Here is a 14,359-nt window from a genome sequence, read left to right as displayed (position 1 = left end):
TAGAAAATTTTGCATAAAAAATTTTGCATGTGCCAATTTGAATTTAACTTGACTGAGATCGCACTGTTACCCCCTACATAACTGCTGCATCTTCAAAGAAAACACATCTATGTAGGAGTTTATAGTGCTAACATAGAAGATATGTTGCAATTGTGAGAATATGACCTTATGTTGCAACTGTGGGAACATGATCTTTTGTTCTGATGGTCTTCTGATGGTATGAGGATGCGAAACACAAAAAGAACCACTAAAGAGAAACAGTAACAAAACTAGATATACAAAACAGGATCCCAGTACCAGTTACCAGAATGGGGAAGGACATGCAGAATGTTAAAGAGATAGGGCAAATAGAAGAGAATTGTTAGAGAACTGTATAAAAGACTACTGCTTGATTCAAATAAACGGCGTTCTCTGATCATCATATTCGTGTGTTGAGTTGTCCGTGCCTCACATGAAACCCCACATATCTACATTAAGACATCAGAGTTGTTGTGCAACCAAGCCATGCAACACAATTATAGAAGAAAAAGGATTGCAAATTTGACACCTTTCAGAACTCCTAAAAATGCCTGTGTGTAAAACCTGTGTAAAACAGTCAGATACCAGATACCATACCTGGTATACTACTTCATATAAGCAGCCATCTTTTCCAGCCAAGAAGATGCGCCCATTATCACTGGATGTAATTGCGAGGATGTAGGTATTATCAGTAGGGAGTGAATACAGAGGATCTGGTAGCAGCTGCATTCCTCCAGACATGCTGTCATTGAGTGATCCAGTACCTTAGATAAACAAACAAATAAATCCTCTTTGGATTTTAAGTTGTATTAATAAATATTACAGGTCCATGACAAGAAACATTTCAGAACGCATGAAAAATCACAGAATATTTCAGAACTACAAAACACATTCTGGAATAGCTTTTGTCCAAAGCAAACTGCAGTGGAACAAATTCTGTTTTTTTAAGACAATCAACATTTTGTGTAAGTTCCCAAGTAAGGAAATGCAATGTTTTTCATTTCTATACATTGTCATCTCTTCTAATTTGCAACAAGTCCAAAACACATGTTTTTACATTTTATCTCTTTCACATCAACACAGTATTAAAAAAGCAAAATCTTACTTTCTCCAAACAACTTTTTTTCTCTATTAATATATATGGCATAAAAAATCAGGTTCTCAATTTTTGTGATAGGAAAAATTGGTAGGAAACTTGTGGTAGGAAATGGCAACAACATTAATAAACTGTATTCACTAGTTTCAATATTCATGCTCATTTTTCCCTCTCTCTGCAACATGCTGTTTAATTAACAAGAGTACCTGTTTCAAAAGCTCTTCTTATGTTAACTAGGTGAGTAACAAAACTCAATGTTTCTCATGGAATCCATGATCCAGCAAGTGCACACACCATAAAAACTACTTTTCTTGTTTGTAACACAATTAAAAGATTAAAAATCAGCAAGGGACTAAGCAAATGCTTGGGGTTTGGTTTTATTTTTTGAATGACTACTAATAAAACTGCCATGTATATTTGTTAATACACAACTGGAAAGGAGGGGAGAAGATAGAATTACCTGCTTGTATATTAGAACAGTGAAGCCCTAAAATCACAATGTCCACTGGAGTAGCTAGAACAAGTAAGTGTTGTACATGAGGCTGGAAGATACCTAAACAAAGGAAGAAAAGAGAATTTAGTTTGCAGCCTGCCCTTAGATCACATGATGTAGCCAATGTAGCCACTGGAAAACCACATCAACTGATTAGAGGGAACAATCATATGTAAAACCTAATGATGTGTGAAAATCTAGAATTAAAAAGGAATGTTCAGTCAGCAGTTAACGAAATACAGGATCTTTAAAATGACGCTTTTCTTACAAACATGCTTCTTTTAAACTCAACCCTCTTGCCAATTCAACTTAGATTTCAGTGTTATTTAGGCAGTAGTTGCCAAACTAATTGGGAGGCTAGAAACCAGGATTCCATGGAAGTTACTGCTTGAATGTGTAAATTTATAAACCGTATAAATGTCCAGTCGTTAACACATATGCAAGTTAATACCTATGCGTCCATATAAAATAAGACATTTTATTTTATATTAGTGCATATTTTATTATATTATTAATATAGAGTATAAAATATACATGTGTATATATATAAAGAATATTAAAAATACATGGAAGGTTCAGTACTGCCTAATTCTAATCACTGTCATATGTTTCTTACCTGCCTTTGGCTTTACAAGACCCACTGCAAGAATAGTTTCACTAAGGCCATCAAAATAAGCCAGATCTCCCCTGTCAATAAACAGACAAAAAAAGTCCCCACATAAAATTTGTCATGTAGTATCACATAATAAAAAAGTAAATAAAATCAGATTGTTTATATTTAAAAATGATACTTTTGTAACATGCTGAAGCCGTCTACATCTCTCACTTTCAGTGTAAGCAGGTCCAGCAAAATGGAATGACAGAGAAGTTTCACAGCATAACTATATAAATAGTCATTTGAGCTGCTTGAAGGCCCTACAGTTGAGTTTCAAACCTGAAATCCAACAGCATTATTTTGTATTTTTGTATTTTGTACTGTAAATTCATACAGTCTACTGTAAATTACATCATGCAGCATCTCACTGTTGATTAACATCAAGAGGAAGAAGCTACATGGTTTGATATTTTTTTGTCTCATGAAAACTATCTGAAGCACAAACTTACAGTTTCCTCACTACCCTATACCATTACCACCATCCTGTGTTGTTTTCTTTGGGGAATGTGTTTGATACACTCTGACACAATGTAAATGTATAGAGAGGAGCTAATCTGAACTTCAATCTTCTTAGGAAATGGGACACTGTGTACAAAGCAATTCTTAGTAAAGAGTTCCTTCTGTGTGGGCAACTAAAGAAGCAAACCCACAAATTACAAACATATCAGTGTCTCTTGAAAATACAATGAACTTATTTTCAGTTCTATGCATCCATAAAGGAAGTAAGGGAGGAGAGCTTCATTAACAATATTTTGAAATACTAATGCTGTATTACTCACCATTGTGGGAATGACTGGACACTGTACATGCACCTCAGTAGTTACTAAATCTACTTACAAAAGGTAGGCAATTAGAAAAAAATTTTTTTCTACTTTTTTGGCATAAGCAAAGCTCCAGCATAAATACAGAAGTAACTTCTGGGGGAGCCCAGCTGGTTCTGGGCTCTCTGTAAGCTGAGATAACGAAGATAGAACGCCTACACCTGCAGAGGGTCAACCACAGACAGTAACTTTGGAGCATTAGATAGTCTAACCCTGAGAAAACGCATTTTCTTTCCTCTCATCTGTAGATGATTTGGCAGCAACATTACTAATTCTTGCAGGTCTTCAAATACTTATTCTTCAAAAGTTTTACTAAAATGTAGGAGGAATCAAGATGAGTTAAACTGAATAGTACACCTCTGTGGGGCCAGTAAACAATCTTTCACTATTGCAATCTGTTAACTCTGGTACAGAGTCATAAAACGTCATCAGGAATGTGTTCTCTACATACCCATCTTCATAGTTCCACATAAAGATGTCACTGTCAATGGTCAACCAAGCTCTGCTGATCTCTGGAAATACTCCCATCATACAATTGCATTGCATATCTAAAGCACTGCTGATGTAAGGATTAAATGCATTTTGGGTAGCAAAAGCAAAATCCTCTTTGGAGCATTTAAAAAGATCCTATTACTTAATATATGGTAGTACACAAACTGTGCACCATATACTTGAAAATTCTTCATACGGTAGCCAATTCAACCAAGAACTCCACGCAAAGGGACCTTGTTACCATTTGGAGTGTTATGAAGAGAACCTGAACAATGAAAAATTTTGTTACTGGGAGTCTGACAAGAAGACTGGGGAATAAGAATATGGAGGAAAGAAGTTTGTTTCTAATATTACTGCTTACACAACCTAACATATTTTCTTCATAAGGATACGCCCAAACTGCTCCACTAGCTCTGGTGGAAGCGGGACTCTGCGGACTGAGCTGATCTCTGGAAGATTAGGTATGGACAGCAAACCTGGTCCTTGTAAAGGATAATCCATATCCGACATACCAGAAACAGTAGGGCTACCTGCAAGTAAGAACAAAAAATGATCAAATGCCTTGATGCTGCAGAGACTTTAAACATATAAATACCACTACTCACAAGATATATGTGAATAAAGATTTCTGTGGGAGTAGAACCCTGAGCAAAAAATCTAAACCTCAAATCAGACAAGCAGAAACAGATTTGCAAAGAAACTCTCAAAATAACTCATCTAGATCCCAGCTTGCTTTTTACCCCCTTTTTTTCATGATACTTTCCAGCCCTTTATTCATTGTATAGTCAGATACATACCTGAACAACCCAGGTGCATATTCTTTCACCTAGAAAAGGTGATTTGTACTTCCAGTACCAAGTCAAAACACCTTGTACATCCATTGTTTTATGTGATGTGTATCCACGATGCTGCCAGGGCAGTTACAGTGTGTCCATACACATCCCAGCAAAAACCAGATACTCCTTGTTTGCATCCAGACACCCCTCGATATATACTAATTATACACCTACAGCTCTAGAGTACCTCTTCAAAGCCTGCTTTGCCAGACAATCGCCACTAGTGGAGAAGTGCTGCCTTGATGTGCTAAGTAAGACTAAACAAATGTTTGAAAAGAGGTACGCCTCACATCACACCCACGTGTGTGACGTACAGCTAGAGACAAAGAGCTTTCCAGGCTGCTTGCAACTTAGGGATGGGCGCAGGAGTTACCATGAGAGCATCCTGCAAGAGATTCCCAACAGGCAGAACAGAAAACCAGCGCCGCATTCTTCACCTTCTAGAAGGAGGTGAGGCAGCTCCAGCCCATTGCCCCCCGCAGGGCTCACCCCCACGGCTCCCACGCGCGCACCGGAGCGAACGGAGCCGGCCCTCGGAGCCGGCCAGGCCCAGCACGGCCCGGGCAGCGCCGGCCGGGGCCGGCCCGCGGCGGGTCCCGGGGGCTCCGGGGGAGGCGGGACGCTCACTCACCGGGTGCGGGCACGGCCAGCAGCTCCGACAAGTCCGGGTAGCAGCGGTCGTCCTGGATCTGCCGGTCGATGATGCGTCCCGCCACCTCCAGCGCCTCCTGCGCGGCGGGCGCCGCGGAGCCCACAGCCCCGGGCATGGCGATAGACGGCGGCGATGGCGGCGCTCCCGCCCTATCCCGGCAGGCCCCGCGCGCGAGACGCTTCCGGCGGCGGGAAGCGGGATGTGGGAAGGGAAGAGGGGCGGGAAAAGGGGCGTCCCGGAACAGGGAACGCCCCCGGGCAGGGAGCGGGCCGGGCTGCAGGAGGAGAGGGGGATGAGGCGAAGAAGCGACGAAGCAGGTCTGACTGAAAGGGGACTTCCTCAGTGTGTGACTATCTAAAGGAAGCGTGTGTGCCGAGAGGATGCAGCCGGGCTCTGGCAATAGGACAAGAGGCAACGGGCAGAAACTGATGCACAGGCAGTTCCACCTGAACACGAAGAAGATCTTTACCGTGCAGGTGACTGTGCGCTGGAACAGGCTGCTCAGAGGGGCTGTGGAGTCTCTCTCACTAGGGATGGTCCAGAACCGTCTGGACACAATCCTGTGCCATGTGCTCTGGGATGGCCCTGCTTGAGCAGGGAGGCTGGCCCAGATTGATCCACTGTGGTCCCTTCCAACCTGACCCATTCTGTGACTCTTTGGTCTGCTCTGACAGCCCTGTCGGGGCTGTGCTGCATCCTGCAGGGATCCCCAGGGCCACCCGAGAGACAGGAGTGGTGTGCTGTGCCGCGCCCCGAAGGCAGAGGAGGGCCCCGAGGAGAGCAGTAGGAAGTGGCTCCAGTCAGTGTGTGTGGCCCTGGGCAGCTCCCTACCTGCCTGTCCACTTTGAAGTTACAGTAGGTCTTTTCCAGCCCCTGCAACAGCCCAAGGAAAGAGAGTCTATTTGACAAAGGTTGGACTTGTTGATCTCAGAGGTCTTTTCCGGCCTAACTGATTCAGTGGTGTTATGCTACAAGCCTGAGGTGATAATTCTGTGATCTATACTGTGGAATTACAGTATAGATCAGATAGACATGCACAGATTTTGGAAGAAAATCCAAGGAAGACAAGGAGCTACTGGAGAGGGTCTAGTGGAAGACTAAAGATGATTAGGAGTCTGGAGCATCTCTCTTATAAGGAGAGACTGTGGCAGCCTGTTTAGTCTAGAGAAGAGAAGTCTGAGAGGGATCTCATTTATGCATATAAATATCTCAAAGGCAGGTGCCAGGAGACTGGTGGAAGACTCTTTTCAGTGGTGTCCAGTGACAAGATGAGGAGCAATGGCCATAAACTAAAACACAAGAAGTTCTATTTCAACATGAGGAAGAACTTCTCTGCACTGAGGGTGGCAGAATGTTGGAACAGGCTGCCTGCATGGAATCTCCCTTTCTGGAGACATTCCAAACCTACCTGGACATGTTCCTGTGTCACCTGCTGCAGATGAGCCTAGCTTGGCAGGGAAGTTGGACTGGATGATCTCCAGAAGTCCCTTCCAACCCTGATGATTCTGTGACTTTGTGTGTAGTGATGTAAACCAAAAACAGGGCGATACCCAGCCCCTTAGGATTTGAATAGGGGTTTGAGTCAAGTGTTGCAATTTTTTTTTTAGTTTTTAGATGTGGCTGGACAGTTATGGTTAGGCAATTGCATATCAACATTGTACACTTAGCAAATCTTACGTTTTAAGGAAAAGAGAAGACAATCCCAAGATTGTTTGGATAAGAGTCACTAGGAGTTAAGTCAGCAAAACTGAGCATTAACTGGGGTAAAGGTAATTTCAGCAGTGAGTGATCCCAGCCACCAAGTCATTGACCACAGACTCAAAATGAACCCTGAACTCCAGTGGAAGGAAGAACTGCACCTGTGGGCTAATTAGCAAGAGAAGGGAGAGATACAAGAGGTTAATAAAACAATGATGTAATTTGTAATCAATGAATGCTGATGCCTTTGTTTGTTAAAATGTATAAATAGTGTAAAGCTTTGATGATTGGGAGGCCAGCAGGTTACCCCCCCCCCATCTCCTACTTTGTGCAAACTCAAAAAAAGAAATAGAAATGCCTTGCCTTGGTGTCTAAATTGGCGCTGCACACCAGTTAACGAGCCTGTGTTTGGTACAACACAGGGACTCCCAAGGCGCGCACAGTGCCTCTGCTGAGAGATAAGGTGTGTAAGCAGAGTAAGTTGCCTTTGCACGTCACTGGCCTGAAGAAGCTGCTGTTTTTTCCAGAATTTGGATTTACACATCAGTGTGACTGTAGCAGATTAGTAATGGCCTGAAGAAGCTGCTGGTTTTCCAGAATTTGGATTTACACATCAATGTGACTGTAGCAGATTGTTAACTTACCGAGGCTGAGTCTCTGCTAAGTGATGTGTCTGCTCTGAACAGCATAGACATTCCCAAATCATCACAGGAAATTTTGGGACTGGGTGAAACTTGAATTGCAGGGAAGGGGTCTGGTTTGTAAGTCATGTTTGCTGCCTAGACTGCACTGAATTTCTGCTCCTGGATCGGTCCAGCACCCATTCTGGAAAGCTTTGTTTATGGCAGAGGCACATGGCACAAGAAACAAAATCCTCCCGCTCTGCTTTCCAAATGGAGAACATAAAATTAAGCAAATGGGGAATTTCTTGCCGTATCTTCTCAAGACTGAGGAGCTATCAGCCAGTCACCAGCAGGGTTTCCCAGGGCTCAGTTTTAGGGACAGTGCTTTTTAATATTCTTATAAATAATCTAGTTTGCAGGAATTTAGTTTGGTGATACTAAACCAGGAGGAGCTGTGGACTCCCTTGATGGTAGAGAGGCCTTACAGAGATTAAGATAGATGGAGACCTGGGCAATTGCCCACCATATAAAATTGAACAAGAGCAAGCACCAGGTTCTCCACCTGGGGCAGTGAAATAGCAGTTACACGAATTGGGGGATGAGAGGCTGGAGAGCAGCCCCGTGAAAAGTGATCTGGGTTTTAGGGTTGATGGCAAGCTGAGTATGAGCCGGCAGTGCCCTGGAAGCCAAAAGGTCCAACTGTGTCCTGGAGTGGAGTGCACGAGACACAGCATCAATGGCCCTACACTGTACTGTGGGGTCCCACACCCCATCTCAAATCTGTGTCCAGTTTCGGGCACCTCAATTTAAGAAGGATATCACACTGTTAAGAGTGTATCAGGAGGAGGGGACCAAGACGGTAAAGGGTCTCAAGGGCAAGACTTATGAGAAGAGGCTGAAGTCATTTGGCTTGTCCAGCCTGGAGGACGCTGAGGGGGGACCTCACAGCAGAGAACACCTTCCTCATGCGGGCAGCGGAGAGAGAGGTTCTAATCTGATTTCTGTGGTGACCAGCGGCACGACAGGACGAGCCGGCATAGAGCTGTGTCATGGGAAATTCAGGCTGGACATCAGGAAACGGTTCTTTCCCTGAGAGGGTGGTCGGTCCCTGGAAGAGGCCTCCCAGGGAATCAGTCGCGGCACCAAGCCTGGCAGAGCTCTAGGAGAGTCCGCACGGCTCTCGTCGTGGCGACGGTCACTTTAAAGCGGCGCTGCAAGGAGCAGGGCGTGGGTACCATGACGCTGCCTGGTTCCTGCGGTGGAAAGGAAGCTCTTTGGGCCTCGCCCGGGCGTTTCCTGCAGGCGGCTGTTGTGGATCCGGGGCAGGCGCAGCATGGAGCCGGCGGCGGAGGGCGGTGAGCGGCGGGGTGCGCGGGGCCCAGCCCAGCCCAACCCAACCCAGCCCGCGGCCCCCGCTGACCCCCCGCGCTTTCCTTTCTTCTCTCTCTCGTTGCAGACGCAGAGATACTGGGGGCACCCGACCCGCAGCTGGCGGCCACCATGGGATTCTCGGGCTTCGGTGCGTGTGGATGCGGGCGGGGGGTGCCGGGGGAGGCTGCTGGTGGGGGTGGGAGCGGAGCCTGTCAGTCCCGGGTGGAGCTGTGTTCCAGTCTGCTCTTCTTCGTTTCCAGGGAAAAAAGCTCGGACTTTCGACCTCGAAGCGATGTTTGAGCAAACGAGAAGAACTGCAGTAGAGAGGAGCAGGAAGGTCCTGGGTAAGAAGCGTGATCGGCTTAATGCGTTTTAAAACATGTTTTGGTTTGCTCTCTTAGGGCGATATTTGAAGTGCCTCGGACCGGCTGTTTAGAGAACAAAACACAGGTGCAGTTTTGTGCAAGGAAACCAGTCCTAAACAGCTTGGGCCTTGATGGATAGTTAAAGTTATTAATTTGTTTGTGAGGTCTGAGGATGTAAGAGCAGTGTGAGTGTGCAGTCTTGCAAATACGCGAAAAAAGTGAATTTGAGCATGAGAGTATTTCCTTTCTTCTTTTGCTTAGCTGTGTATGTATTTTGGAAGGGAAGATGGTACAAACAGCTTTAATCTAAAGACAACAGAATAATGAAGAAGACATGTTTGTCTTATATCAAATATCAGGTTATATAGCAGCCCATGTCTGTGTCTTTTGCTGTGCATTTTCAAGGTAGTGGTTTGAGCGGTAGATGGAGGAAATTGTATCATTTGCTGCCTGTATCCAAGTAAACAGCAGTCCAAACGAGGTCCTTGAGAGCACTCATATATATTATAGAAACCCCTTCATCAGTTGTCCATACTTTCTTTCTCTGCTTGGACAGTTTGTGCAGAATGTGTGCCTTTTGTTTTGTTTTGTTTTTCATGTGATACCATCATGGTTGAACAGCTTCTATCGTAGTAGATTACATTTAACCTGCTCTCTTAACTGTTGCAGTTTATGAAATTATTATACTTAAATGATCTAAGTATGTTACAACTCCTTTAAGTCTTTTGAAACCTTTTAAATATCTTTTAAACCTTTTAAAAAGGGCTTTGTATTGCCTTGATTCTATGCAGAACCTCTAGATCTGTGGAGGCTCATTGACTTTGTGGACTTTGGGACACTGTGAAATTCAAATGTACAAGGGATTCCAAAATTCAGTTTGGACTGTGGTTTTTTTTTGTTTGTTTTGTTTTGTTTTTGTTTGTTTGTGGTTTTTGTTTTGTTTTGAGTTTTGTTTGTTTGTTTGTTTTTGTTTTCTGTGTGTATGTGTGTGTGTGTGTGTTCACTGAATCTAAACACAGCAATGAGTGTCCATGTTGGAAACCTTTTTATGTTTGATAGTTGTTCAACTTGAGCTATCATTTCTCATGAGAAATTGTTTGTTTACATCAAGTTTTTGTTTAGGAGGGAGGTTCAGTAAGTAATTACAAAACCATAAGTTTTTAAGTCGAGATATCTTGACCTATGTCTTGAATGTATCCTCTTCCCTTCCCTGTACTATCCCGCTCCTGCCCCCAGATTCTAGGCCTGAAAAGGAAGCACACCACATTTTTTGAAGTTCGTTATTTTGCCAAAAGTGTTAAAGTTTTGTATGTAATTCAGCTGTTTAACTTAGAAACAGATTTTAGTATTCAGAGTATAGCAATCAAAAATGTGTATGTGTTACAGCTTTTTGGGGGGGGGCTTAATGTGAGCATTTTACTTTGAGATTTCTTAAGATACACTTCTGATTTTTAGGTTTTTTGAATAACGGATAACTTTTGAGTATATCTCCTCCACTACCTGATATGTTTCCTGGTTCTGTATCTTGCAGGTGTTCACATCTGTATACTTATGCACTAATTTAGTTCCCTGCATTATGAAAACATCAAAAATTCTCTGAAGTGATCATATTGCTGTAGTATAGTGTTGGAAGTAGTGAAATATCAGCATCCTTATGTGATCAACTTATGTTTGATAGGGTCTACAAATGAACAACTGGCATTTATGTTTTTCTTGTAACATTTTAGTGAGTGATTATTTCAGTAGGAATGGAAATCAAGTTCATTTTCAGGTTAAATGCTGTATTTTCTGTTACCTTTCCAAATATTTCATATAGGTCCAGAAACGAAGAAAGTTGGCTAACTGTCCTCAGCAAACCACTAATTTTAATATTTTCTAAAAGACTTGATTATTTGTCATTTCTGTGCTCGCTGTATTTAGAGGCCCGTGAAAGAGAAAAGGAAGACCAGACTGAAAAGGAGTTCAGAATTCCCTGTGCTGAGCCATCAGCTTCAGCATCCAGTGCAACAGGAGCTGGGTCCACATTAACTGAAAGGTACTTAGATATGGTGGGAAATTCCATGTAAAAGATTTCTTTTCTGAAGAGAGTGTTTGTTTGTTCTGATAACATAAGTGATAATTAACTTTTGTGGATATGTCTGTGTTATCTGAAGTATTCCAATGAAAAGAGAGATTTAAAGTTTTTTTTTTATCTTAAAGACGTGTCAATATTTGTATATATTGATATTAAGTATACTTGATATTCGTTTTTGCAGTCTTCTCCTTGATTCTGTTGGTCATACTTTTTAAAAAATAACAATAATGTCAGTATCTGAGGTTTTTTTTAAAATACTAGGGCAGATATAATGACAGCATGTCAACCTCATTAGCAGCTGTTTTTCTCACTTGTAGATAGAATGTACTTGTTCATGTCTGATGAAAAAGAAAGTGAGGTAGGTGGAGAGCCTCTGCATGCAGGTTTTTTAGAGTAATGGTGGGGTAAAGAATATTTTTTGTATTGTCTTCAGTATGAAATTTACTGTTAAAGCTTGCCAACATTTATTATTGATAAACAACGTATGCTATGGCTTTTACAGTTTGTATTTTGCATTGCTGGGAGATCAAAAGGAGCTGAGAGCAATGGGGACCACAAACTCCGTTGTATGGCAGGGCTTGCAGAGATGAGTGCAATGTAAATTGTTAAGTTTCTCTGTCTATCAAAGTCTAATAATCCATGCAAGACTCTAGGATACCTATATATATGCACATTACAGGCTGGTAGAGCCTACATGTTGTTGTCATAGTGAAACTTTCAGAGTTTCAGACTGAGCAAATTTTTGTTAGAAAATTTTTTGCCTGTTGCTCTATGAAAGACTCAAATGAGCCATGCACTCTCACTGAAATAGCTGAAATACTGCCCTCTGGATCCTGTCTTATGTCTTGTGCTCAAGGGAAAAATATTCCGTTCTCCCGTTTGCTTTTGATGAACTTATTTATTTATCTGGTGACATAATGGAGAATGACAAGAATTTTAAATGTAACGTGTATTTTGTATGGGTGACTCCTGTATACAGAAGCAATCAAAACAAATGGTAAGGTGGAGAGCAGTCAGTTGATGCAGAGGCTTTCCATAATCATCTCATTTGGCTAATGGGCTTGATAGGAGAGAACTCTAGGGACTTTGCGTAAAGGAAGATAACAAATACCTTTCAGTGTGCTGAGTTATTAGGTAAGCTTTGGTAACTCATCTGAGTTCTACTGGTAGTAAATTTTCTTTTGTTTTTCTTTTTGTTTTTACTAAGCATTGAGAAGGAAGGGCTTGAAATGAATAGCTCTCCTGGAAGTTTTATATTTTCTTGTAAACTAGGATATGTAGCTGAGTATTTCTTGGTTAGAAACAGGGAGCTAATGAAAGAGACATGTCGTTGTGACTCAGTCTTAATTCAGAGGAACACTCCTGCAACTAACAATTTAAGTCTGAAATACAAGATTTTCTATTTTTTTTTATAAAGCAGATTTTAGTTACTGCTAAACAACATGAAGAACAGCTACTGGTTATTTTTGCTCTTGAGGTGTTTTGCTGTAGAGAGGTGTTTACAACAGTTATGGTATTTTATGTATTTATGCAGAAGTGTAATAATTGTGCTTTGCAAAATGAAAAGAAAAAAATGGAGAAAATTGAGTGAATGATGTGAGAAGAGTGAACACGTGGGGAGGATATGCCCACATACTTTCATAACTCTCAGAATGTTTTGTATTAATTCTCCTCTTAGTTTACCCTCCATGCTCTATTACAGCTTTCTTTTCTTTACTCTTACAGCTTGTTTCCCTTACTGAGGAAGTAATAGGGGGAAGCAAAAAAAAAATTCCTTACACTTCTCTGAATCCTGGGAAAGGGGCTGGCAAAATGGTTGTTCCTTTGCAGCCCCTGGTAGAGTAAGACTGGAAGGCTCAAAGTTGAAGGAAACACCACTTGTTTTATCCTTTCTGTCAGCACCACTCCCAGTTGCTGTCAGGAGGGCAGATGGGCATTTGGTCTGGCTGCACTGGAGTGTTCTTATGTTTGACTTTATTCCAGTCGGGACAGAGGATACTGGTAGCTGTAGGTGGATTACTTGGCTGTCACTGCCAAGCTTGGAGTGGGGTTGAAAAATAGCACAGCAGCTCTGGCCAGTTCATGTGCCAGTGGCTGCACTGCCCCTTAAAATACTGAAATGTTTGATTTGATTAACTTCCTTCCTAGTAAATGAAAAAACAATAAGGACAGGTAATTAGGAAGAAAGGTAGGTATTGCTTTTTGATGTCTGTAGGAAGATCTGAAAATCTGTGACTCCAGGATTGGGACGACCTCCTTGAATGTTGTATACACCCTTCTCATTGTCACAGGGTATGTTTTTGGTTACATTCCACTCCAAAACTTATTAAATAGTTTAGCCTTTGGGGAAAAGATTTGTAGTCTAGGAATGCATATCCGCTGTTGAAACACGAGTCTTTTGCCCATAGTATTGTGAACTTAGTTTTGAGGATACCTTACTTGAAGAACTTTGAAGATCCCAAACTGCTTCACATCCTGTAAAATCTTCCTTTTGGGAAAAGGATATCGATTACTCCATTGTTGTAGAGTAGGAGAAACTCTTTTTATTTGAATTGTTTATTAGATAATCATATCCTGATCTAAGTTTTTAAATATCTTTCGTCACTATGCAAAAGCAAGTTAGTATGAAGAGCTAATTTACTTTGTTATGCTCATAAATATAGTTGGGAAACTTAAAAAAGCTTTCAGGCATCAAACCTGCCTCTTCTCTGTAACATCTGAGGACCTAAATTGTGTTGGGTTTAGATTTTTTTGAATTATTCCTAAAATAGAGTTTTAGTTGCTTGTCCAACACAAAAATTTGTAGTTAGTATCAGTTTAGTGTGCAGTTGGTGTTGGGGGCAGAATGGGGATGTCACAATTTCTTAATCCTTTATTATGTTCTAAAACTTTCATGTTTTTATTACAGTTTTTAAGTGATAACCTAAACTTCTTTTAAAAAAACCCCAAAGTAATACCTCTGTAGTTTAACAAGGAGAAGAGAAAAATAAGAGTGTTTTGCGGTCTGCTCACTTAAAAACTCTGAAAATATAAGATCAAATTGAAAGAATTGGCTTGGGAGTCTATCTCAATTATTATGAAAGGAACAAATGGTTTGTACTGCAAAGTATCACTATGATGATACACTTTTTTGTAGTCGAAAGACTATTTTCTGCTAATTCCTTT

The 14,359-nt window shown here is 41.7% G+C and overlaps 2 protein-coding genes across 3 annotated transcripts in view; one reads left to right on the top strand and one right to left on the bottom strand.

Moving 5' to 3' along the window:
• NUP155 (nucleoporin 155) overlaps positions 1-5,174 on the bottom strand; it is a 30,215-nt gene extending 25,041 nt beyond the window's left edge. For both annotated transcript variants that reach the window (XM_027878705.1, XM_027878706.1), the window contains exons 1-6: positions 5,043-5,174; positions 3,968-4,105; positions 3,535-3,631; positions 2,224-2,294; positions 1,575-1,667; positions 616-782 (exon numbers count right to left, since the gene is read on the bottom strand). In XM_027878705.1, the coding sequence (XP_027734506.1) occupies positions 616-782; positions 1,575-1,667; positions 2,224-2,294; positions 3,535-3,631; positions 3,968-4,085 (546 nt within the window). In that variant the 5' untranslated portion in view covers positions 4,086-4,105; positions 5,043-5,174. The remainder of the gene's footprint in view (positions 1-615; positions 783-1,574; positions 1,668-2,223; positions 2,295-3,534; positions 3,632-3,967; positions 4,106-5,042) is intronic.
• Positions 5,175-8,691: 3,517 nt separating this feature from the next.
• The window catches only part of WDR70 (WD repeat domain 70), a 129,729-nt gene continuing 124,061 nt past the window's right edge, over positions 8,692-14,359 (top strand). The window contains exons 1-4 of the mRNA XM_027878707.1: positions 8,692-8,739; positions 8,841-8,903; positions 9,016-9,099; positions 11,041-11,155. Of these exons, the coding sequence (XP_027734508.1) occupies positions 8,718-8,739; positions 8,841-8,903; positions 9,016-9,099; positions 11,041-11,155 (284 nt within the window). The 5' untranslated portion in view covers positions 8,692-8,717. The remainder of the gene's footprint in view (positions 8,740-8,840; positions 8,904-9,015; positions 9,100-11,040; positions 11,156-14,359) is intronic.

This window comes from Empidonax traillii, unplaced genomic scaffold (genome assembly GCF_003031625.1).
Source record: "Empidonax traillii isolate 1590-97213 ecotype Southwest subspecies unplaced genomic scaffold, ASM303162v1 scaffold44:size1908036, whole genome shotgun sequence".
Lineage (NCBI taxonomy): Eukaryota > Metazoa > Chordata > Aves > Passeriformes > Tyrannidae > Empidonax > Empidonax traillii.
This window is presented reverse-complemented; position numbering and strand designations above follow the sequence as displayed.